At 39.7% G+C, this 26,410-nt stretch overlaps 1 protein-coding gene and 1 pseudogene across 2 annotated transcripts in view; both read right to left on the bottom strand.

Moving 5' to 3' along the window:
- Positions 1–26,410, bottom strand: part of Htt (huntingtin) — a 143,701-nt gene that overhangs the window by 55,188 nt on the left and 62,103 nt on the right. For both annotated transcript variants that reach the window (XM_055624231.1, XM_055624232.1), the window contains exons 27-36: positions 26,022–26,148; positions 24,410–24,537; positions 17,963–18,073; positions 10,199–10,276; positions 9,293–9,516; positions 8,136–8,214; positions 7,838–7,999; positions 5,292–5,347; positions 4,274–4,422; positions 167–303 (exon numbers count right to left, since the gene is read on the bottom strand). In XM_055624231.1, the coding sequence (XP_055480206.1) occupies positions 167–303; positions 4,274–4,422; positions 5,292–5,347; positions 7,838–7,999; positions 8,136–8,214; positions 9,293–9,516; positions 10,199–10,276; positions 17,963–18,073; positions 24,410–24,537; positions 26,022–26,148 (1,251 nt within the window). The remainder of the gene's footprint in view (positions 1–166; positions 304–4,273; positions 4,423–5,291; positions 5,348–7,837; positions 8,000–8,135; positions 8,215–9,292; positions 9,517–10,198; positions 10,277–17,962; positions 18,074–24,409; positions 24,538–26,021; positions 26,149–26,410) is intronic.
- On the bottom strand, positions 22,407–23,916 carry LOC129688936 (26S proteasome regulatory subunit 10B-like; annotated as a pseudogene).

The following is a 26,410-nucleotide window of genomic DNA, read 5'->3' as shown; positions in this document are numbered from 1 at the left end:
TGGGGCTGTGCTAGCTCTTACCATAGTGTATTTTCTCTTCTCACTGCCATCTCTGTAGGCCCCAGAGAACCCAGTGCTCCTGAGACAGCTCGACATACACAGATCTCATGGCTATGGAATGTCTGCACATGCCCATCATGTGATTACCACTATACCTTCCTCTTACCTGATGGTACTGGATGAGCCTTAACAACATGGACACCACCACCTCCTTCTGGGTTTCAAGCTCTTTCCCTGCGTCAGCTTTATTTGTTCCTCTTAACACAAAGAGGTCATGGACAATGGGCTGCAGAGCAGGTATGGCTGCGGGCACAAAAGAATGAGTAAGTAAGGACACATACAAAAACGGCCTGCGGGAGACAGCTGTTACGACTCCAAAGTATTTTAAGAAGTAAAAGAAGCCAGTGCAGTGGCACAACCTTTAATCCCAGCACTCAGGGAGGCAGAGGCAGGCAGATTTCTGTGATTTTGAGGCCAGCTTGGTCTACAAAGTGAGTCCAAGACAGCTAAGGCTACACAGAGAAACCCTGTCTTGAAAAAACAAAGAAAACAAACCAAACAAGCAAAAAAACAAACAAACAAACAAAAAAAAAAAAAAAAACACAAAAGAAAAGAAAAATAAATAAAGAAAACCTTAGCTGGAACTTGGCTTACAGAAAGGGCTGATTAGGATTGTTAAAGTGTATCTGAAATCACCATTACACTACTGTAGGAGGCCACAGTTCTTCCTCTCAACAATGCCTGACAGCTTGTGAAAGCTTGTAACAGCAAGAAAAATTAGCTTCTATTTCAAATGCAGCATCACTTCTGACAATAAGTGGCTGAAATCAAAGTCAATTTGAAAATAAGAAAACATTTAAAATAACCAAAATAGCAACTTCCCTCATCTATGCATAATCTACTTGATTTACTAAAAAGGTAATAAATTCTGTGGCTACAGAATACATTTAAGTCACAGTACCATATTATTATACTGTTTTAAGTTACAAACTGACTCATTAGATCAAGATTTTTCTTTAGGTCTTATTTATCTTGGTCCCAAATAGAAGTCAAACCAAATTAATTGGTTTAACAGTATGGAATAGAAAAGAACTATAAAAGAAATGGCTTTAATTGGCACACAGCACATAATCCTTGTTGGCACGCATACATATATTTTGACTTTTGGTAACACAAACACACACCCTAACCTCACTGGCATATACACAAATACTTAGTGATATGAGTACACATGTACGTATGTGCAAATATACATTCTGAACCTCAAGGACACTCTGGACCACAAACTCTGATCCTCACATGGGTACATACACACACTTTGGTGCTCTGTGGAAAGAACATATATAGATCCTGACTTTCAGTGCCACACAATATATTTGCTTTTATTTGCTTGCTGAAATTTCATCAGATGACCAAGCATCCCAGTATGAAGTAAAACAGCTGACTGCCACTCATGTATTTTAAACAAACACAAGGACCTAAGGTTTCCTGGACGTGTAGTGTCAGTCCAAAGACACTACATTTTTAAAGCGTATTTATTTATTTTTATTTTTATGGGCATGGTCTTTTACCTGAAAGGATGTCTGTGTACCACATTATGCAGCACCCTCAGAAACCAGAAAAAGGTGTCTGATTTCCTGGAACTGAAGTTACACATGGTTATGAACCACCATCTAGAAGCTTGTGACTGAACTCAAGAATACCCAGTGCTCTTAACTGCTTAGCCATCTCTCCAGCCCCTAATTTTTACTTTGTATTTTTTATGTGTATGGGTGGTTTGCCTACATGTATGTCTGTGCACCACATGTATGCAGTGTCCTCAGAAGTCAGAATACATCTGCTCCCTTGGAACTAGCTGTAAGCCACCATGTGGGCGCTTGAAACTGAACCCAGGTCCTCTGGAAGAGCAGGCAGTGCTCTTAACCACTGAGCCATCTCTCCTGCTTCAGGATTGTGTATATGACATTTGTATTTTTAAATAAATCATCCACCAATTGCTAAGCACTTCACAATCTGTGCTCTGACAAAGCATGGACAGAAGCAAAGCTGACAGTTTAATTTACGAAAGCTGAGAGGGCAGTCTATCAATGCCTCTGTTCAGTTCATGCTCTCCTGTAGATATAGGAGGTGGAGCTTCTCTGACATTATCACTTGTGGGGTCTGCAAAGCTCTTAGGATGCATCCACACCAAAGGTCAAAAGCTCTAGACCAGTAGTTCTCAACTTGTGCTTGAGATTCCCCTTGCAGGGGGAAGTCTTGAATGCCTCTTTCACAGAAATTGCATATGAGATAGTCTGTGTATCAGATATTTACATTATGATTCATAAAAGCACCCAAATTACAATTATGAAGTAGTTACAAAAGTAATTTTATGGTTGTGGAGTAGGGGGTCATCACAACATGAAGAACTGTAAAAGGGCCATAGCAGCATTAGTTGAGAATTACTGCTATAGACTCTTGGCAAAGGAGCAGGGGGAATCCAACAAGGAAAGGCTGGAAGACTGCTGTTAAAAATTTAAAGAAAAAAAGAAATCACAACATATTCTTTTTGGTCATTGTTGCTGCTATATAACTCAGGGCCTTGTTCAACAAGCCAGGCTGGCTACAACTCATGGTCCTCTTGCCTCCACCTCATGAATGCCATTAACAGAGGCATACACCATAATATCCTGCTTCAGAACATTCTTAAACTACATACCACACCTCCTTTTACAGGCTAAAGAGGGACAGCTGAATGGCTAACCATTTATTATGGTTCTTAGTTAAAAATCACTAAAAGTATCAGGCAGCCATGGCATGGAACCTAAGGAAGTGCTGGGGTAAAGCTGCCAGGCTATGGTGGCTCACGCCTTTAATTCAGGCACTCCTGGAGGCAGAAGCAGGCAGATCTCTGTGAATTCAAGGCCAGCCTGGTCTACAAACTGAGTTCCAGGAAAGGCAGGGCTGTTATACAGAGAAACAAACAAACACCCAAGCCAACCAAACAACCAAACAACCAACCAACCAAACAACCAAACAAGAGCCAATCTGTAAAGAGAACTTTAGTTTTCCCATAGTTCTAATTCATTAGCTCTTTATTTACATGCTGCATGTTTACAAAATACAGATACAGAATTCAAAGTGTTTTTTAAATTAAATATTGAATAGCTTCTCGTCTAAAACATAATGTGGCAAAACAGAAAATCCCAAGGAAAATGTCCAACTACAATGCTAAAACCATTGGAAAAGAAATCAGATTTTAGAGCTGGGTTTGGTGGCACACATCTTTAATCCCAAAACACTCAAAGGCAGAGGCAGATGGATGGACCTCTGTGAGTTTGAGTCCAGCCTGGTCTACAAAGTAATTTCCAGTATAGCCAGGGCTGTACATAGAAAAACCCAGTCTCAAACAAACAACAGCCTCCCTCCCCCAAAAAGAAAGAAGAAAGAGAGAGTGAGAAAAGAAACCAGATTTTGGGCAGGGAATACAGGTCAGTTGTAGAATGCTTTGAGTAAAATGCATAAAAGCGTGGGTTCAATCCCTGAACTTTATAAACCAGGAGTGGTAATCATGCCTGTAATCCCAGCACTCAGAATGAAGGAAGAAGATCAGAAATTCTAGGTTGTCCTTGGTTTCATAGTGAATTCAAGTCAGCACGAGCTATATCAGAACTTGTCTCAAAACAAAACAAAACAAAACGGCGGGCAGTGGTGGCATACTCCTTTGATTCCAGCACTTGGGAGGCTGAGGCAGGCGAATCTCTGTGACGTTGAGGCCAGCCTGCTCTACAGAGCTAGTTCCAGGACAGCCAGAGCTACACAGAGAAACTCTGTCTTGAAAACAGCAAAACAAAATAACAACAAAGTCAAAATTTGATCTTGACAAGCTAGATTTAAACTTTTTCTGGGTATGGAGGTGTGATCAGAGGTAAAGTGCTTAGTACATGTGAGACCCCAGATCTGAGCCTATGCGCACTCTAAAAAATGACCAAAGTAAATACAAATGACAGAATGAAAAACTTTGATCCATTTGCTTCATAAATAGACACACTTATTAGACTCTATCTGTATCTTAATGTCACTATCTTTTATCATTTCTCCCCCAAGTAGTTCACAAATTTCTGAATAAGCAATATGCTATTTTTTTCTTCTTAAACATCTCTAACTTGTGTGCATGCATGCACAAACCCTCATACATATATACACACAGCACATGCAGTGTAGAGCTGTTGTTCACAGTTAAAAGTGGGTCGAGAAGAGACCGAGGACAACAAGCAAAGATGTATCCCATTACCATGTGTTACAGCCTTCCTTCCACTGGCCATGATGCCATCACACAGCTGGATGATTTTAGGAATTCCAATGATCTGTTTCGAATGGTAGCGTTCATAAGACAGTAATACCAGGAAGAAAAATATATTTGGAATAATTGCCTCTGATTCCCTAGAAACAAAAACACCCATTTAGACACTTCTTTAAAAAAAAAAAAATAAGACATGTAATCTGTATACACAGCATAAAGTAAGTCAAGACTCAACTTCAGGAGAAAGAACTAAAGTAAAGCAGAGTCTGCAGCCTCGATTAATCCCACCCAAACCAGTGGTCTTCCTGCCTCTGCTGTGTGGAGAGTCAGATGGTTAGGACAGTGAAGCTGCAGCAAGAGGGAAGCACCTGAAGAACTGGATGCCAGCAGGTAAGATCTTTCTAGCTCTTCATCTTCCTTTCCTCTCTCGAAGACACCAAGGAGAAAATGTTCCCTGGTCAAAACTACCAAGCCAAGGTGTCACATAATCAGAATTGGGAATCTAAATCCCAGGGATTCTCATAACACTCTGATGTTGTGCTTTACAAACTGCTTGTTAAGAACTGTAGCTTTCAAAAATTACAAATCTGTTGTATGTACTGCAAGATTATTAAAGCTTTAAATAGCTGACAAAAACCAAAACAAAAAACAAAAAAACCCTGCACATGTGCCTAAAGTTCACAATCGCTCCCTTTACTAAGCCATGGCTTAAAATTGCATCTTCTGAAGTTAGGAAAAAGGATTCCACTGGGTAAGAGGTCACTTAGTGACCTGTCACCATCACCACACACTGGGTGTGAAATGAAAACACACTAACGATTAGAAGCACAACTGTTTCTAAGCAAGTCTTGAGAAAGGTTTTCTGCAAGTGTTCAGAGGAGTAAAAGTGAAAAGCATGTAGATTAGACTTGGGTACTTGCAGTATTTGAAGCACCTGTCACTAAAAGGACCTAGGATTACATGTATGTACATAACAAAGACAACAACTGAAGTAACTAAACATTAGTACCTGAACTGGCCCACTTCAATGTACTCAAACTGCTTCAGCACAAAACCGATGAATACCTAATGCAGGGAAAGAAAAGTTGTCATCAGTCACAGGCTTACAACATAAAAGCCAGGTATCTTTTCTTCTGCTCAGCTGTGAACCATTCACAAGCACCTACACAGAAGATTAACTTGTTTATAATCAAGTTCTCAAAGCTACTCTGAAGTCAGGTGACTGCAGAGTACCTCCAGAAAAAGCCTTAGAAACACGGTCAGGGTAGGCAGGCTGGTGTAGGCCTGAAATCCAAGCACAAAGGAAACTAAGGCAGGCAGATGGAAGTTTGAAGACAGCCTGGGCTTTATGGTAGGACTCTGCCTCACAAAACATAGAGTAGTCCTCACTGGGAAAAATAAGTAATAAGTTCTAGGAACCACCAGCTATATTCACATCAGGAAGACTCTGTCCAGAGAGTAGTGAACCACCAGCATGAGTACTGCAGCACACAATACCTAGAAAATGTCCGTGACACATGCAGAGGAGCCAAGAAGAAAGGACAACTCTAGGCACAAGAGACAGGACTTGGGCTGAAGAGCTGGTCTATCTGACTCTCACTTTCCATGAGATTTCACCACTATGCAGAAGTTCCCACAGATGAACTACAGAGCTTACACACCTGCTGTGCAAAACTGGGGCATGTACAGACACTCGGCAGACACTTGGTGAAACACTATCTAAACTGAGTTTGTGTACCAGTCTTCTGCATTTATGCCTCTATAGGATCCACTGATGAGAATCACTGGATCAAACAGAAGGCGAGAGTGCAGACTACTACCAATGGTTGCTTTGCTTGAATGAGGCTCAGGCGGTCTGAATAAGAACTCTCCCATGGTCCTCTGCTGGTAGTGTTGTTTGGGAGGTTATGTAGCTTTTACGAGATAAAGCCATGCTGAGGAAAGTATGTCACTGGGGACAGTCTTTGAACGTTTATAGCTGCACCCTACTTCCAATTCATTCTCTTTGCTTCCTGAATGTGGACAGAGATAATGCCTTTCAATTTCCTGTTCTAGCACCTCCCTGCCACAATGCACTTTCTTATTTTGGATTTTATGTGTTAATGTCTTGCCTACAAGTATGTCCAAGTAACACATGCACGCAGTGCCTGCAGAAGCCATGAGGTGTCAGATTCTCCAGAAATCAAGCCTGGGTCTTCCAGAAAAGCAGCAAGTGCTCTTAACTGCTAAGCCATCTCTCCGATGTCCATGGTGGACCCTAATCCCTCTGGAACTATAGGCATAAGTTTTCTATAGGCATAACATTTTCTTTCATGTTATTTTTGCTCTTGTATTTGATATCAAAGCAATAAAGAGTAATTCTCAACTTGCTACTAGGAGTGAGGAGCTGTTGTAAAGAACCTTACCATGTTGTTTTTCAGAGGAAAATGAAAGACTTTAGAACTTTGGAACAGGAAAGTAGTTACACACTTTAAGCAGAGCTTAATGGGCAGTTCTAATAGAAGCCTAGCACGCAGTACTGAAAATAATGCCTGGCTCCTCAGGTTTCAGAAAGTAACAAGATTCCTATTATCAAATGAACTATAGGCCATTCCTGTGATATTTTAGCAAAGAATCTGGCTGCCTTCTGTCCTTACCCTAAGAATTTGCCTGAGATTAAATTAAAAAGTAATAGACTAATTTCTTCTGTGGAGAAATTTCAAAGACAGCATAACCCTGAGTCTATGGATTGGTTATTACTGATAACTCTTATGCAGGTCTACAGTGAAAAGAAAAACAATTGGTATAGAAAGAGATAGAAAAAAAATGTATAGTTTTAAGAGAAAAAGAATACTAGGAAACTTAATGTTGCTCCCCATCCCAGCTAAAAAAGAAGCTATAATTGGTAAAGAGATTTGTGCCCTTAATGAGAGGTTTCTTGGTCTACACTGTATCAATGAGAAGGTTGCCTTAAAGGAAAAACACTTTACCCTACTAAATTTCCAACTTGTAAAAGGAGAATGCCTGAAGAGTTTCTTGCTCTTAGAAAGGAGCTTCAACCTAAGAAAGGAGTTGCTAGTGGTCAAAGGGGTGAAGGTCCATACCAAGCTGTTAGCCTAAACTTAAGTTTTCCATGTGGAGCTGGCTCTAGAGGCATAAAAAAAAAATATATATATACAATATTGGGAGGACCATCGATATTTCTGTGGTCTCAGGGAGCTGCCAAGGCCAGAAAACATGTGGCAGAAGAGCCTTTACAAGAATGCTCTGAAGGGCCATTGCATAAAGCTGTGAGAGATAAAGCCTGGATTGTGATGGAAACACCAACATGTTGCAGATGTTAGAGCCTGAACTATCTGCAAAGAAGCTCCATCAGAATAAATCTTAAATTATATCTTATAATTTAAAAACAGCTTATTTTGAAGTTGTGAGTAGGTATACAGATGTGGAAAACTTGTGGAAATTTCTAAAGCCTAACCCCACTGGAGCATGGTACAGATTTGGGGCAGTGTCTTTTCAGGGTAATTTGTATTTAGTTAAGAACACGTATGGTAACTACAAGGCAGAGACACAAACCTGATCTGAATCCAGTAGACAGTAATTGACCCGTAACTGAACCAGCTGTGCCAGCAAATCCAAAACCTGCTTCTGCAACTGCACAGATGTCGTTGTGGTGTACTGCTTCAATGCTTTTATAACGAGAGGCTCAAATAATCTAATGTGATTGTGAATAGCATTCTATAGGGAAAAAAAAAAATGAAAGGAAGCTCAGTTACACTAAGAAGCTTCTGGCAACTCATCTAGAAATCGCTAAGCTCCATTTTTATCCCTGTGACATGGTCCACATGCCATCTCTAGCTGCAGCACCATTCACCTTATCTGCACGGTTCTTTGTGACACTTGTGAGGTTCGTCTTCAATTGGGCAGACACTTTCTGGAGTACATCAAACCACCTGCCAAATGGCCAAAAGCAGAAACAATATATTTTAATAATTTCCTCTGTACTCAGCAATTTAACTTCACGTCCAAAAAAATCAGAACATGTCAAAATGAGACTTAGAAAGGCCACTGGGTAAAGGAGCAGCATATGTTAAACACAAAAGGACCCAACTAATCGTGCAGATGTGCAGCACCTGTGCTGTACTGCAGAAGCTATACAAGCCATGTTTACTACTACAGGAAACCCACTATCCAGCACACCCTCTCAGAGGGCTTCAGAGAGAGGTGAACGCCATCTGGAAGATAGGTAATATCATTTGCTTTTCTTGGCAAAAGACTGTGGAGGTCACAAGTTGGACATCAGCCTAGGTAACATAGAGACCCATCTCATAAAATGCTTGAAAAGACAGCAAAGCAGGGGTTACGGCACATGCATAGGCACACCACCAAGTTAAAACTAAGAATAGAAGTATTTTCCTTGATTCCAGTATTGTCATCATAAAAAGGAAAGTAAAGATTCTGCTACCATTACTACACAGAGTAGCATCTCAAATACTTGATAATAATTATGGTAATTCAAGAAACACCTTTTAGAGCTATAATGTAGCTGAGTGGTAAAGTACATGCCTAGCAAATGAGGCCCTAGGAGAAAGGGACTTCCACATTCCTGGCATCAAAAAGATTAACATAAATTCACATAGAAAACCAAAATAGCACACCCCATACTTTTCTGTGCCTTTCAATACCTCTAAACACTAGCACCACTGTGCCATTTTGAATGTAGCCTTTTGCATCATAGAACAAAGAAGCACCACTGATACATGCCACCTTACCATAAAGAACATCATTCTTGAGCACTAGCAAGTACCAAATGCTTTCAATAGGTGAGGACATGGGGTGTACCACTTCTAGTCTCAGAAAAGATTTGGAAGTCAGAACTCCTGCTTCAAGGCAGCCAGCTTGGGCTCTTCCTCTCCAGTGTGCTAGCTCTGCAGAGCAGACTACACCATAGCTCAGCCAGTGGCCTTCAATGCAGGCTATGCATTATTTATCTCTGTATCATTAGGAACAGATTTGCACCATAAATATTACCCTGAGGCATCATGCTCCTGCTCAGCCTGCACCATATTCCTCAGGCTGGCATCAGCCAAGGCCTGTGTGAAGTGCGTGTATGGTGCCATGAAGCAGTAGTGATATAAGCCTGGCCTCATGCTGGAAGAGCCAAGACGCTGTGCTCGGCATTGAGACTTGCTGGGGTTGGAAGATAAGCCATCAAACTGTGAGGCCAAGTTTGTCCCAAAGAGAGTCTTCAATAGCTAGAATGAAAAAATCGAAACATCAATACCTCACTTAATATAGATTTTACGTAGATGAGCAGCAAAGGCCTGTCTGTAATCCCAACTGGCGGACAGGGGTTACAACAGGACTGAAATAGGCAATCTGCAAGTTCCAGGTGAGCCTGGGCAACTTATTGACTAATGAGATCATGTTTGAAATTTAAAGAGTCTCAGTGATAGAGTACTTTCCTAGAATGTACAAGCCAGGTTCAACCCTCAGTACTACTAGTAAAAGGAAAAAGGTAAAATAATAAAATAAAATAATAAATAAAATAAAATAAACACCCTCTAAGACTCTACTTTCCCAGTAGTAAACTCAGCAGGAACATATGGGGAAGGTTTGGTTGTGAATTCCTATAAGTTATTAAGTACCTCAGAAGATCTCGCCTATGATTCACTGTGCTTCTAAGTGAAATTAGCACTTTAGACACAGGTTCAATGGGATGGGGTGGCAAAGACAAAGCAGTGAAAACCAGTGCTGCTTTTTGACACCCTCTGCCCCTTCACAGTTCCACTCACGGAGCAAACAAGAGTGACAGCCATCGGCACCCAACCCTTCCTAATACCACACTAGCAGCACCAACTTCTAAAAAGGAACTAGGTTTTGTTGTTTGGCCTGGAGGAATTAGCCCAAATACTAAAGGACAGGAAATAAACTCACCTGCTGAACACAGACAGTTGCCATCATTGGTTCTCTACTAAAGCAGGATTTCAGGTATCCAAGGACCTCTTCAACACACTGTAAAAAGAAGAGTACAACAGTAAGTGACTCATAGGTGACACATTATTGTCAAAAGCAAGACAGTCTCCATATAAACTATGAAAATGTCAGGGAAAATCAGAGTAATGTTTTCAGTCAATCATCTTAACAGATGATTCATAATAATTCTTGTATGTATAATTATGTGAAAATTGCTTCATTGTACATTTATACACTCAATCTGTCACTCAGTCCTTCAGTAAATAATAAAGTATCTACATCCATCCCTGTTTTTAGGGCAGCATTGTGAAAGCTACTGCCAATGAGTCTCACTGCGGTCTGTACAGAATACTCAGTGTGCCATAGAAATGATACTAGGTGATGCAAATAGAGAGAAAGAATGCAATTCCTGGCCTTCTAAGGGCCCCAGACCTGCAATGAACCAGGTCACTACCACAGGTATCACTCTACAATATAATACTGAGAGACTCCACTTCTGCATTTATCCTCCCTTGCCTGAAATAACCAATGTATTTTAAAGACTACAGTTTTGACAGCACAGTTCTCACACACTGAAATCAGGCCATAAATATCAGTGTTCTCAAAAGATGAAACACAAACAAGGCCCTAGGATGGTCCTAGATAAGGGTCTTAAGAGCATTTCCAGGCTGTGGCACAACAAGGAGACAGAAGCCAAGCTCTTGGGGAACAGTGAGTCCAAAAAATCCCAAGAACACCACAGCTCACAGGATATGGTACCAAGAAGAGGAGTCATCTAAAGATCCCTGGAGACTGGGGAGGGTGTTCCAAAGACAATTGTAAGGAAGCCACCAAGGCCAACGCCTGAGAAACAATCATCAGAAGAACTAAAGGGGCAGATAGGCATTCACACAAGGTTGGGAACAGCCCCTGCTCTCACTACCAAACAGGCACTGGTTAGAATGTTCAACTAGGTCTGACTTCTCTTAGGAGAGGAGAATAATGAGCCAGAATTTAGGTTCCACAGCAACCCATCTGGCAAGTTGTAAAAGTAACACCAGGAAGAGCAGCTGGTCACATTTAACAGCACTAGATTCCAAAACAGCTGAAGACAACTTAACAAAACACAAAAATACCCAGCACTCAACAGGAAAGTCCACAAGGTCAGGCAGCTAGTTGAATATTAGTGGGCAAGCAAGGAAGCAGGAAAACCCAGTCAATATTAAAAATAAATATAACCCACTAGCCACAAACCTAAAATGAAGATTTTAGAGTTAGCAAAGTACATTAAGTCAATTATTACAACTTAAAAATTAAGTACAGGTACAAATGGAGCATCTATATTATACACCTTTCCCAAGGTTCAGGGACCATCTCAGAACAAGGGGCAGAACGACTATAAGAACCAGAGGTCAGAGAGTGAAGCAATGTCCTCTTGACATTAACTGCCCCAACCTGAGGAGCTATAGACAGTTTTCTTTCAGAGCATAGAGCCTGCTTGATTTGCCACAGTCTAGCTGATGGTCTCACACTGAGAATATATAAACAACAAAAAGTGGAGTGATGAATTACTAAACTAAAAAGGGAAGGACACAAGGAGTAGAGGGGGTGGGTAAAAAGGTGGGGAAGAATCTAACAGGAGGCGTACAGGGCAGTTGGGAGTGAAGATAATGAAAATACACTGCATGAAATTTTCAAAGAATTCACAAAAAATATTAATTTAAAACAGCTAAGTAGGAGCTCAATAAAAGCACTTGTTGCACAATCATGAGGGCAAGAATTCAGATCCCAGGACCCAACATAACAAGCTGGGTAACCTGTACACACCTATAACCCTCCAAAGAGAGAAAAGATAAGATTGCTGGACTTGCTGGCTTCCAGCACAGCAGAAAAAATGGAGTGCCTAATTTACGGAAAGACTCTGCTGCAAAAAAAATAGGTGGAGAAGCCAGCACAGTGGCGTATGCCTGTAATCCCAGCACTCAGGGAAGCAGAAAGCATGCCAATCTCTGAGTTTGAGGCCAGGCTAGTCTACAAAGTGAGTCCAGGACAGCTAATAGGTGGATAGTAATAAAAATAGAGAAGGACTTCCAACATTCTTCTGGCCTCCAATGTGGACAAGTACATACACTACCAACATGTGCATTCACACACACACACACACACACACACACACACACACACACAAATGAATAAATAATAAATAACATTTCTAAGTTAAATAAAGACAGAAGAGTTAAAGAGATATAAATCAAACTTCTAAAGACTATGATGTTAACAATGAAAGATATAATAGATGGGATTTTATATTAAGCAGATGTGGAGAGGAGAAAGCTTAGCAAAGACTATAACACAAACTATAAAAGAAAAGGAGATAAAGTGATTAAAAACAAAGAGACCTAAAAATAGGAGCTGGAAAGACAGTTAAGAGCAGATGCTGTCTTGCAGAGGACCTGAGTTGGGTTTCTAGCACCCACATTAGGCGGCTCCCCACCACCTACAACTCGAGCTTCTGGAGCTCTGGTGCCCTCTTCTGAATTCTGCCAACATACGTCTGTGTGTACGTGCGTGCGCGCACGCGCGTGCACACACACACACACACACACACACACACACACACACACAATTAAAAAGGAACCTAGAAAAATAAAACCCAAATTCTTAAAAGAGCAATAGTAAGCTAAGGGCAAGTTTAAGCAACCAAATATGGGTTTTTAGAAGGTAATTAAAAGACCCTTAAAAAACAGGATGAGGAAAAGGGTTAAAAAAAAAAATACTTGATCTCTCCAGTACTTTAAACATGAATGGATGTTGGATTTTGTCAAATGCTTTTTCAGCATCTAGGGAGATTGTCATGTGGTTTTTTTCTTTCAGTTTGTTAATATGGTGGATCACATTGATGGATTTCCGTATATTGAACCACCCCTGCATACCTGGGATGAAGCCTACTTGGTCATAGTGGATAATATCTTTGATGTGTTCTTGGATCCGGTTTGCAAGTATTTTGTTAAGTATTTTTGCATCAGTGTTCATAAGGGAGATTGGCCTGAAATTCTCTTTCTTTGTTGAGTCTTTGTGAGGTTTAGGTACCAAGGTGATTGTGGCTTCATAGAATGAGTTTGGTAATGTTCCTTCTGTTTCTATTTTGTGGAATAGTTTGAAGAGAATTGGAGTTAGCTCTTCTTTGAAGATCTGGTAGAATTCTGCGCTGAAGCCATCTGGTCCTGGGCTTTTTTTGGATGGGAGACTTTTGATGACTGCTTCTATTTCTTTGGGGGATATAGAACTATTTAATTGATTTACCCGGTCCTGATTCAGCTTTGGTGAGTCAAATCGATCAAGAAAATTGTCAATTTCATTTAGATTTTCAAATTTTGTTGAGTATAGACTTTTGAAGTAAGTCCTAATGATTGTTTGGATTTCCTCAGTGTCTGTAGTTATGTCCCCCTTTTCATTTCTGATTTTGTTGATTTGAGTGGTGTCTCTCTGCCTTTTAGTTAGCTTGGCTAAGGGTTTGTTGATCTTGTTGATTTTCTCAAAGAACCAGCTCTTGGTTTCATTGATTCTTTGAATTGTTTTATTTGTTTCTAATTGATTGATTTCAGCCCTGAGTTTGATCAGGGATACAAGGCACATATCTAAACATAGTAAAGGCGATATACAGCAAGCCTATAGCCAACATCAAACTGAACGGAGAGAAACTTAAAGCAATCCCACTGAAATCAGGGACAAGACAAGGCTGCCCACTGTCTCCATATCTCTTCAACATAGTGCTGGAAGTCCTTGCTAGAGCAATAAGACAGTCGAAGGAGATCAAGGGGATACAGATGGGAAAGGAAGAAGTCAAATTATCACTATTTGCAGATGATATGATAGTATATATGAGTGACCCCAAAAACTCTACCAGGGAACTCCTACAGCTGATAAACACCTTCAGCAAAGTGGCCGGATACAAAATTAACTCAAAAAAAATCAGTAGCACTCCTGTATACAAAAGACAAAAGGGCTGAGAAAGAAATTAGAGAAACAACACCATTCACAATAGCCACAAATGACATAAAGTACCTTGGTGTAACCCTAACCAAGCAAGTCAAAGACTTGTATGAAAAAAAATTTCAAGTCTCTGAAGAAAGAATTAGAGGAAGATATGAGAAGATGGAAAGATCTCCCATGCTCATGGCTTGGCAGGATTAACATAGTAAAAATGGCCATCTTACCAAAAGCAATCTACAGATTTAATGCAATTCCCATCAAATTGCCAACACAATTCTTTACAGACCTGGAAAGAAAAATTCTCAACTTCGTATGGAATAACAAGAAACCGAGAATTGCTAAAACAATCCTCTACAATAAAAGATCTTCTGGAGGTATCTCTATCCCTGATCTCAAGCTGTACTATAGAGCAACAGTTATAAAAACTGCATGGTACTGGCAAAGAAACAGAATGGTGGATCAATGGAATCGAACAGAAGACCCAGAAATAAACCCACACACTTACGGACACCTGATTTTTGACAAAGATGCCAAAACCATACAATGGAAAAAAAGATAGCATCTTCAACAAATGGTGCTGGTCCAACTGGATGTCTACATGTAGAAAAATAAAAATAGATCCATACTTATCACCCTGCACAAAACTGAAGTCCAAGTGGATCAAAGACCTCAACATAAAACCAGACACATTAAATCGGCTAGAAAAAAAAGTAGGGAATACCCTAGAACTCATTGGTACAGGAGAAAACTTCCTGAACAGAACACCAACAGCACAGGCTCTAAGAGCAACAATCAATAAATGGGATCTCATGAAATTGAAAAACTTCTGTAAAGCAAAGGACACCGTCATCAAAACAAAGCGACTGCCTACAGATTGGGAAAGAATCATCACCAACCCTTTATCTGACAGAGGACTCATATCCAATATATATAAAGAACTAAACAAGCTGAAAAGCAACAAACCAAGTAATCCACTTAAAAAATGGGGAACAGAGCTAAAGAGAGAATTCTCTGTAGAGGAATATCGAATGGCAGAGAAGCACTTAAAGAAATGCTCAACCTCATTAGCCATTAGGGAAATGCGAATCAAAACAACCCTGAGGTTTCACCTTACACCCATCAGAATGGCCAAGATGAAAAACTCAAGGGACAACACATGCTGGAGAGGTTGTGGAGAAAGGGGAACCCTTCTCCACTGCTGGTGGGAATGTAAACTGGTACAACCACTCTGGAAATCAATCTGGCGCTTTCTCAGACAACTAGGAATAGCGCTTCCTCAAGATCCAGCCATACCACTCCTAGGCATATACCCAAAAGAGGCGCAAGTAAACAAAAAGGACATTTGCTCAACCATGTTTGTAGCAACTTTATTTGTAATAGCCAGAAGCTGGAAACAACCCAGATGCCCCTCAACTGAAGAATGGATGCAGAAACGGTGGTACATCTATACAATGGAGTATTACTCAGCAATGAAAAATAAGGAAATCATGAAATTTGCAGGTAAATGGTGGGACCTGGAAAGGATCATCCTGAGTGAGTTGTCCCAGAAGCAAAAAGACACGCATGGTATATACTCACTCATATAAACATACAATATAGAATAAACCCACTAAAATCTGTACATCTAAACAAACTAAGCAAAAGAGAGGACCCTAACTAAAATGTTCAATCCCCATCCTGAAAGGCAAAGAGGATGGACATCAGAAGAAAAAGAAAATAGGAAACAACCTTGGAACCTGCTACAGAGGGCCTCTGAAAGCCAGAAGAAAACAGGAAACAACCTTGAAACCTGCCACAGAGGGCCTCTGAAAGCTTCTCTTCAGTATAGACTGTCAAAGCAGATGCTGAGCCTGATGGCCAACTGATGGGCAGAGTGAATGGAATTTTATGTAAGAAGTGGGAAATAGTAAGAGCTGGAGGGGACGGGAACTCCACAAGGAGAGCAACAGAACAAGATAATTTGAACACAGGGAACTTCCCAGAAAATCATACTCCAACCAAGGACTATTCGTGGAGATGACCTGGAACCCCTGCACAGGTGTAGCCCATGGCAGTTCAGTGTCCAAGTGGTTTACATAGTAATGGGAAGAGGGACTGCCTCTGACATAATCTGATTGGCCTGCTCGTTGATCACTTCCCCCTGAGGGGGGAGCAGCCTTACCAGGCCACAGTAGAGGACAATGCAGCCACTTTTGATGAGAACTGATAGACTAAGATCAGAAAGAAGAGGAGAACCTCCCCTATCAGTAGACTTGGGGAGTGGCATGCATGCAGAAAGGGGAGGGAGGGTGGGATCGGGAGGGGAGGAGGGAGGGGCTTATGGGGGGATACAAAATGAATAAAGTGTAATTAATAAAAAATTAAAAAATAAAAAAAAATACTTAAAGAAGTAGCCCCAACTTTTCTAAACTGTAGAAAATTATAAAGCCCCAGAACCTAAGAAACTCAACAAATCCAAAATATAAGAAACACAGCTGAAGAAAAAAAACACATCAAGGCACATCATAATAAAATCATTCAAAACGAGTATAAAATCTTGGAAGAAGTCAGAGAAAAACACAGAATGGTAAGATATGTGGGAAAATGAGTATTATGCATAAAGCAAGCGAAACTCACATACATATCCCAATTATCTATAAAAATTAGTGCGGAATAACAAGACCTACTAGACAGTGGAAAAACAAAAGCCATCTATCAACATCATGGAATTATGACAGGGCTATTCATACTTGGAACAAAGCTATAAAGCAGATGAGACACTCAAATCAGTTCTCTTTGTTCATTTGTTTTTGACATGGGTGGTCTTTTAGCTCCTGCCACAGCTTTCCAAGTTCTAGCCTCTGGTGGGAGTACGACTAGGTACATTTATCGTGTGAACCAGAATCAACTTTCAAACTTATTATTGAGAAGAACATCTGATTATTAAACAAATGTTTACTGAATGTTAATAGATTCAGGTGCTGCTGTAGGCAACAGAGACAAAATTGTAAAATAGTGTGTAGCCTGATAATATGGGTCAAAAAAAAAAAAAAAAAAAGGAAAGAAGAGGAAAAAAAATGGAAAGAAAAGCAGGATTCAGAGTGTCTGTATTTGGGCTTGTACAGGCTTCTTTCCTATCATTATTCCTAAACAATACAAGTAATTTCAAGACAATTTAGTCATTATAAGCGGATGTGGGTACCATTTCATATAAGGAATATTAGTATGAATGGATTTTGACATCTGTGGTTGGCAGGTCCTGGACGACTGTACTGTATTTCAGTTGAAGATGGCTGTTGACTCACCATGGAGTACACTGGAAAAAAAAAAGTGCTTTAGCAATGGCAGACCTAGGTGTTAGAGGGTGGGGAGGAAGATCACTGCACTCAGAACTAGAGAACACGAGTGAGCCCAGATGTGGCACTTTCTGAACTGTGGAAGGAGCTAGTCGGTCACGATTGTTCATCTGGTTTTGTCCCTTTCCATTTAAAAAGGTGAAAGGAGAAAAAAAGGATCCCGTAAGCACATTTTCTAGAAAACATTTTCTAGACTAAAAGAGGTTTAAGGAAAACCTTTAAGTGAAAAAATGTGGTGAAAAGACAACATACGCTGTTAACAGACCTATCAGAACTGGCCCCCGACACTGTAACACTGGAGCATAAATGGGACACAGTCTCCCCAGCTGCTGTAGCTGTAGATGTGCCTATAGCACATGAAGAAGTGGTACTCGAGGTACTCTGACCCAGGTTCAAGGAAAAGAGACCAGATACAAACCTTTCCAATGTCCTGCAGTGTCGCCAGCTCTAGAATCTGAGAGAGGACATCCAAGGCAGAGCGCAGGAATCCCCCAAACTTTTCAGTGCTGTTCTGAAGATCTAAGGTGACCTTGGCAAGGTGGAAGGAGAGAGGACACGGTTACTGGCACCACCGAAGTCTGGTTATCTACAACAAAGACACAAATGCCGTCTGCTGCAGTGCTGACCTAGACTCTCACCATCCCAGGGGTATCTGGTCACTGTGAATTTTACATATAGTCAAATTAGTCTTTTTTTTTTTTCAAGTTAGTCTTAAGATGATTAAGATTCTAAAAGTTTTAGCTTACCTGAAATATACAACAATTCCCCTATTTCTACAGAATTAGATGGGGGGGGGGGCTGGTTATGCAAAGAACCAGTAGCGAAAACATTACAGAAGAAGAAAATCTGCCCACAGAACTTGATCCTAAACATCTATGATAAAAGGGAATACTGAAAAAATACAGGAGAAAAACAGGAAATGAGAGTAAATCTTGATAGTTTCCTGATGAAAGACTCCCCAGCTTCCTTCAAGGACTACATAAGTCATTCTACCTGAGTAGGCATTTTTGGCCATGAGCACATGTTGGTGACAAAAATATTCCCCTAACCATGGTTCTACTTAAGGTCAGACCAAGCCTTTCTTTCTTTCTGCCTTCCATCTCTCTACAGCTGCCATTAACAATTTAACATATGGTGCCAATGAGAAGTCTGAGCTCTAAAATTTTATTACTAAAGTATATACCTTCTTTTATCTCAGGATTTGTAAGACCATTATGTAAACTTTCTGTATCTCAGGATTTATAAGTTCATTAAGTATGGTTTTAAAAAGCTGCAAAATTCCAAACAAAAGTTAGCTTAAAATGTGTAACAAAAAAGTTAATAATTAAAAGTCTAAGTATAGATAATCTTAATTTGCTATAGCATACTATGTAACTTGGATTCAACTCTCACTTAGAAAAAGGGTGTGTGGGGATAGGGAGATGACTTAGTGGTTAAGAGCACCGGCTGCTCTTCCAGAGGTACTGAGTTCAATTCCCAGCACACAGAGTGGCTCCCAACCATCTATACTTGAGTCTGATGCCCTCTTCTTGCTTGTAGGTGTACATGCAGACAGAGCACTCATACATAAAATAAATAAACAAATCTTTTTAAAAAAAGAAAAAGGGTTTGTGCTAATGGGCTCAAGAGCTCGCCTTGTCACTATCTTGGTTGGTGCCTTCATGGGGTAGAGAAGTATGCCATGTGATCTTGGTTAAAATGATTACATGGCGTCCGTCTGCTTTCACGTAAGCCTGGTGTTGCCTCCTTAGATGGTTTGTTTTAAAACTGGGTCATACAAAAACCTTTGATAATTTTGCTATCTTTGTTAAACTTTAGCTATTTGGAGAAACTGAGATAAAAAAAAACTGTTATAGCGTAAAAGTACACTATCAAAGGCCAGTCTTTGTGGACTGTATTTACGGTTTAAGTTTATTTGATACTAAAAATAATCTTTAATTCAAGAATTATAATTTTTTTAAGGTTCAAACTTATCGGGGATAAATTATAAAATCTAATCTTATAAAAAGAGTTACTAGCTTATTGTAAACTACTAAAGATAACTAATATATATAAGTCAACTCATCTTATAAATGATCAAATTACATAATGTGCCCAGAGCTATGTTTATAGTCATGCCAAGTACAATTGTAACTAATTCATTTGCAGAGACAAAACTGGAGGGAATAAACAACTTTTTTTTTTTTTTCTTTTCAGGATAAGAGTTCTCTGTATAGCCTTGGCGGTTCTGGCCTTGCTTTGTAAAACCAGGCTGGCCTCAAACTCACAGAGATCCAACTGCCTCTGCCTCCCTGAGTGATGGGATTAAAGGTGTGCACTACCATGCTTGGCTTCAACTTTTGTTTTTTACAGATAGGGATTCTCTGTGTAACTCTGGTTGTACTGGAACTCACTCTGTACATCAAGCTGTACTTGAACTCAGATCTTCCTGTCTCTGCCTCATAAGTGCTGGGATTAAAGATGTGTGCCACCACTGCCTAGCTTGAGTTAGTTAGTATTTTGTAAATACTGTCAAAATTAACCCTAAAACAGGTAACTCAAGTTTAAAGTAAACTCAGTGTTTAATGTAGAATACTATTCAAAATCAGGTAGATAGAAATTGGTAATGAAAATTGAATTCTTAAGTAAAATGAGTTAAATTTACAATATACTGGCAGGACTTCCCCCACCCCCTGTTCAAGAAGTTCCCTTAAACTATGTTTTCTTAGAGTCAATCCCTCAGTCTCCTCCCTAGCACTGCAACAGATCACCAGCTGTAGCCTCTCTTCCCCTTCTCTACAGCTCCTGTGGGTTCCACAGACCATCTTCTCCTGGCCTCCCTATCCTTCGAGTCATCACTGTGCCTCAGCCTCCAACTTGGGTGACACCTCCTGCTAAACTGCAGTACACGTTTGTCAGAACACTAGGTGGGCTGTCCCCAAACCTTCCCCACTCCATCATCTAAAGTCAATCCTTCAGTTTCCTCCCTAGCACTACAACATAACACCAGCTGCGGCCTCCTTCCCCTTGCCCACATCTCTTGTGGCTCTCACCAACCACCCACTCCTGACCTTCCTCTGCTACTCCTCACTGCAAACTGGCCTCCTACAACAGCAGCCACATCCAGGGAAACAGGAAACACACACCTATCACACTCTATGAAAATCCAGAGAGGAAACAGAAACCAAGGAACAAAACACCCACTCACAAAGACAGACCCAGAACTCAGCATGTAGACTAATAATCACCCCAAACCCAGATGCCTAGATGCCTATCTTAAGAACACAATCAATAACAGTCAGGATACTAAATCCCTACAGAGCCTGGCTATCCTAGCACAGCAGGTCCTGAATATTCCAACATAGATGAAGCCCAAGAAAAAGACCTTAAAACCAACTATATGAAGATAATAGAGATCCTTAAAGAGGAAATTAATAAGTCCCTTAAAGAAAGCCAACAACAACAAAACAGTTGAAGGAAATGAATAAAACTATTCAAGACATGAAAATGGAAATAGAAGCAATAAAGAAAACAAAAACTGAGGAAATTCTAGAAATGAAATATTTAGGAATTCAAATAGGAACAAAAAGTACCAACAAAAGACTACTGAAAGTTGTAAAGGAAAAATGCTAAGTAACATAAAGATAGACCTATTAGAAGTACACCCAACTTCTCAATGGAGACCCTAAAAGCCAGAAGGACCTGAACAAAAGTGCTGCAGACTTTAACAGACCAAAGATACCAGCCAAGATTGCTATACCCAGAAAAACATTCATTACCATAGATGGTGAAAATAAGATATTCCATAATAAAACTAAATTTAAGTTATATTTATCTACAAACCCAAGTCTGCAGAAGATGCTAGAAGAAAAACTCTAACCCAAAGAGGTTAACTGCACCCATGGCAACACAGGAAATAATTTCACACCATCAAAACCAAAAGGGAAGCAGCACACACACCAACACCATCAATAATAACAAAATAACATGAATCAACAGTCATTGGTCATTGATATCTCTCAATATCAATGGTCTCAATTCCACAATAAAAAGACACAGACTAACAGAATGGGTGTGAAAAAAGGTTCCATCCTTCTGCTGCATCCAAGAAACACACCTCAACATCAAAAAAGGACATCAGGGTAAAAGGTTGGGAAAAGGTATTCCAAACAAATGGACCTAAGAAACAAGCTGGTGTAGCCATTTTAATATCTATTTAATAATAGACTCAAACCAAAACTAATCAAAGGATATGGGAAAGGATACTACACATCAAAGGAAAAATTCAGCAAGATGACATTATAATTTTTAACACCTATGCCCCAAACATAAGGGCACCCACTTTTGTAAAAGAAACATTACTAAAGCTTAAATCACATACTGAACTCACACACTGATAGTGGAAAACTTGAGTATGGCACTCTCACCAACAGAGAGAACATTCAGACAAAAGTGAAAGAGAAATAATGGAGGTAACAGACATTATAAATTAAATCAAAGGAACATAACAGATACTTTTCTTGAAATAGAACAACTAAAACATATTTTATTCTATTTTTTTAGGACAAGGAAAACAAGGTATAAAGTAAGTCACAAGAAATGTTCTCTTCTACTATCTTAATTTATCTTCGAATGGGGTACAAAATGCTCACAAAGCAAATATAAAAAGCTTCAAAATGTCTTTTGTAAATTACGGCAGCATTAATAAATATACAACTTTCTTCTGTACCAATTTTAAAAGAATTACTAAATTATATACTATTATGTTTATTCACTTTTAATGAAATCACTGCCAATACATACATTATTTTCCTTAATTTTATTTTTACATTAAGCCAATGTAAATCTTATAGTAAATCAGCCAACAAAAATCTTATAGTAAATCACACAGGTTTGTAGTCCAGTTTAGATTCTTTCTTGGAATCAGCCACTTTTCTGATTGTTTATAGGAAGTCTTCCTGAACTACAAAATTATGATCTGCATGAACTGCAAACATATCTGCTTTGGTACAAACATTTCTCAGCTCTGCTCCATTAAAGCTATCTGAAAGCTTTACAATTTTCTCATAACCTATTTCAGTGTGCTTGGTAATAGGGCCTGCATGAATTTTCAATATATCTAATCTTGTTGTTCATTTGGTATATCAAAATGTATTTTTCTATCTAATTTTCCTGGATGCAGCAAAGCAGAATCCAGTGTATCTGGTCTGTTTGTAACCATGATCATTTTAACTCTATGCAGAGTAACAAATACATCCTACTTGATTTAGTAAATCCATTAAAGTTCTTTGAATCTGTCATCTGATGGATCCTCAGAAAACTAACGGCCACCAATAACATCTATTTCATCCACAAAAATGATGCATGTTTGATGGTCCCAGGCATAATTAAATTCTCTAATTAATGTATTTTTCTACAATAGTACCAATGTACTTTTCTACAATAGAACTAGATACAACCTTTAGGAAGTTACAGTCCAGTTGGTGGGCAATAGTTCGTGCTAAGAGTGTTCCCCCAGTGTATGGTGGTCCATATAGCAAGCAGCCTTTTGGAGGTATTATTCCTATGCACTGGAATAATTCTAGATTTGTAAGAGGTAATTCTATTATCTCTCTTAATTTCCAAATCATGTTCTGACAGTCCTCCAATCTCAGGATTAAAAAATATTTCCAGGATCCTCATGAGATGAAAACACGCAAACTTAAGAATTAAAGAAGTAGAGCCAGAGAGGAAACAAGCAGAAATCTAAGGTATGGGAAGGCCAATATTAAAAGCAAGCACCCGAGGTTTCAGGAACAAAGAGGACCAGCAGGGGCACACACCTTGGGAGCATGGAATGATGAAAGCAGAGACAGGCAAAACAGTTTGCATGTGACCTCCTCTACTGTGGGCTGACAGCACATAAACAGAAGCTCTAGATATTATCACTAGCCCTCAAAAAAGAAGCTATGTATCAGAGAAACAATTATTAAGAAATACCAGGGCTATGTGAATGAGCTATAAAGTTATATTAATAATTATTTTAACTTTCATAGATTTCTAAGGTAAGGAAACAAACTAACAAACAAAAAGGTATCATGAGCTCAAAAAAGCCTGATTAACATTCACTTAGACTGGATCTACCTGAGGGAATCTACACAGTGGACATAATTAGTTAATTAGTTAGATTAAAAAATAAAGAAAAATGTGCTAATAGATAAGTGAACAACTGGTGTAACAAAAACATAAATGAAACTAAACAATCATGAGATTTTAACATTTTATAAAGATAGGATTTCAAATCAATAAGGATAAATGTATAAATTACTCATCAATGCTGGAATAATTAGGGAAAAGAATGTAAACCTACACACCGTCATTCAGAGGCTGCTGCAAAGCTGAATCAGGGGTCATCTGGCAAAGGAGTCCCTGCACTGACAGAAACCCCCACTAGCTGTAAGACACTCAGGTTACAGGCCTGTAGTGAACATCTGCTGTTCTCCCCTGAGGCTAAAATTTTGGTGTGTATTGGGCACTATATTCTGAGGCTCACAGAGGGAGTGGGCACATGAAACCTGCTTGGCTTGGATGTGTGTTTCTAGGATATTGCAGTGATGACCCTTACCTATAAGTAGGACCATGTGCTGAGCCCCAGGAGTTCCTGAGACATGTCTCTGAAGCCAAGTTATTTTTGGAAAGTCAATAAATCCAGAGACCACAAATTACTTCTCTAATACATAAATCCTAAATATTTATAAAGCTACCATATATCAAGCTAGAAGACAAACTCAGGAAGCAAAATTTAAGTCCAATGTCACAGGGCTTCTTTCTATGTGAGGATGAACATGGTTAAACAGATATGCATCCCACTGGAAGTACATGTTCAGAAATAAGCAGGGAGCACTACCTTATAGTTGGCGTGAGTGGCTTTCAGGACATCATGCAGTTTGAGGTAGGAAGGAAGATGGTAGAAACTCCCCAGAGAGGAAGATTTACTTGCTGTGACAGGTCCTGAGGTCTCTGATTGTCGAGAGGCTTAGGAAACAAACAAAGAAAACCCCCAAAATTAAGCTTTTATTAGATACATAGAAGAAACTTTCCAAGTTTAACAGCAAATACTATAATGATGACTTTTCAAAATGTTCTAGCAGAAACAGTTAAGTCTTTCTTCCCTTGAACCCTGAAGTATGTATACTGGGAAGTAATGAGGAATTGACTAAAACACTAAAACATGAGAGTGAAAGAATAAAAAACAAAACAAAACAAAACAAAAAAAAAACAAATGATGAACATAAGAGTGTCAAGGCTGATGCAACCATCTGTTTTCAGCTGTTCTCCTCTGCTAACTGAAGGGCTGAAACTAACCTCAGAATCTCTTAGTTTAAGCAAGGCTCCTGGGGCCCATGGGGCTGACACTAGACACATGAGTTCTGAGCCCATTCTTTAATCAATTTGGACATGTTCTGAAAACTGTAAAGGGCATATACATTACTACACTGAAACAAAAGTGCCAAGTGCCATGCAGACAAGGCTCCTCCAGCTTTAAGGACTTCTCACTTGGCTTAGTCTGAGAGGCTCTTAGTCACAATTTCAATCCTGCAGCTTTTAAACAGGTAAATCCTCCTGCATTACTATAGTCAATCTTTACAAAGAGCATCTTCTAAGATTTCATAGTTGGTCAAAGGATACAAACTATTTACAGAGTACCTTTAAGAGATCTATTATATAGTCCTGCTTCAAGGTTAACAACATATCAAATACATAAAAATCATCAGGGAAAATGTAAAGCTTTCTCACCAGAAAACTTGACAAGTACTAAGCCAAGGCATGCATGAGGCTTACATACAAGTGCTTGGCACCATGCATCTACTAAGACTGCTATCAGTGGGCATGCAAAGCAGGAAGTATACAGGACTCAGTGGTCACCCTCTGCTTCCCATCCCAACAAGACACAGACCTAGCCAAAACTCTGGCCCTTTTGCCTTGACATCTGCCCAATTTCAGAAGGCCCTCCAAACATCTGTGTGCTTTCAAGACTTCCCCAAATCAGATGACTATCTCCACTGTGTCTTTCTGTCTCTGCCCTCTTCTCTGGTTTAGATAAGGTCTCACTTTATAAGCTAAACTGGCTTCAAACTCTCAATCCACTAGCCTCAACCTCCTGAATGTTTGGATTAAAGATGTATCATACTTGGCTTCCACCATTTTGTTATCTCTACCAAACACAAAGTCTTAATTTCCCTCATCAGAATTCTTCCCACCACCACCACCCATATCTACTTTTCCCCCTTTAATGAAAATTTGGACTCCTCCCCTGCAAGGAGAAAAGGAAATGAGCACAGAAAAGCAGGCTCCTTCCTACAGATTCCCTCTTTAGAGTAAAGTGACAGTTTATCACACAGACTTATGAACACCAGGAGAACCCTTCCCTGACTGCACTGCTATAAACCAGCTTTCCATACAGTACATACACTTCTGCACCACAGGCAGTCCCCTGCCCTCCAGAAACTGCTTCCTACCTGTACTGGTCTCACCACCTTTCTTGGGACTCATCGGAACAGATGTTTGTTCTCCTGGTTCTTTCTCCTTCCCTTTCCGTCGAATGGGACTTAGAGAAGGGGGGTTTGTTAGAGAAGGCAAAGCTGCCTAAAATAAAAAACAAAAATATAATGTGACAATATAATGTGACAAAGCTAATACAGGAACCAAAACCTGAAAGTACTAATACACAATTTCACTATGTATTGGGAGGTAGTAGCCCAGGCAACTCATGGCCTTTGAGCTTGTATTACAAAGCTCAGATAGTGCAAAGATAATTTTACTTTCACCCATACAACTGCACATGGCAGTTATGGCCCTGAACTTCCTCACATGAAGAGCTTCCAGGAAGTTAAAAGGACCTAAAGTG

This window comes from Psammomys obesus, unplaced genomic scaffold, assembly GCF_907164565.1.
Source record: "Psammomys obesus unplaced genomic scaffold, mPsaObe1.curated_primary_1811, whole genome shotgun sequence".
Taxonomy (NCBI): domain Eukaryota; kingdom Metazoa; phylum Chordata; class Mammalia; order Rodentia; family Muridae; genus Psammomys; species Psammomys obesus.
This window is presented reverse-complemented; position numbering and strand designations above follow the sequence as displayed.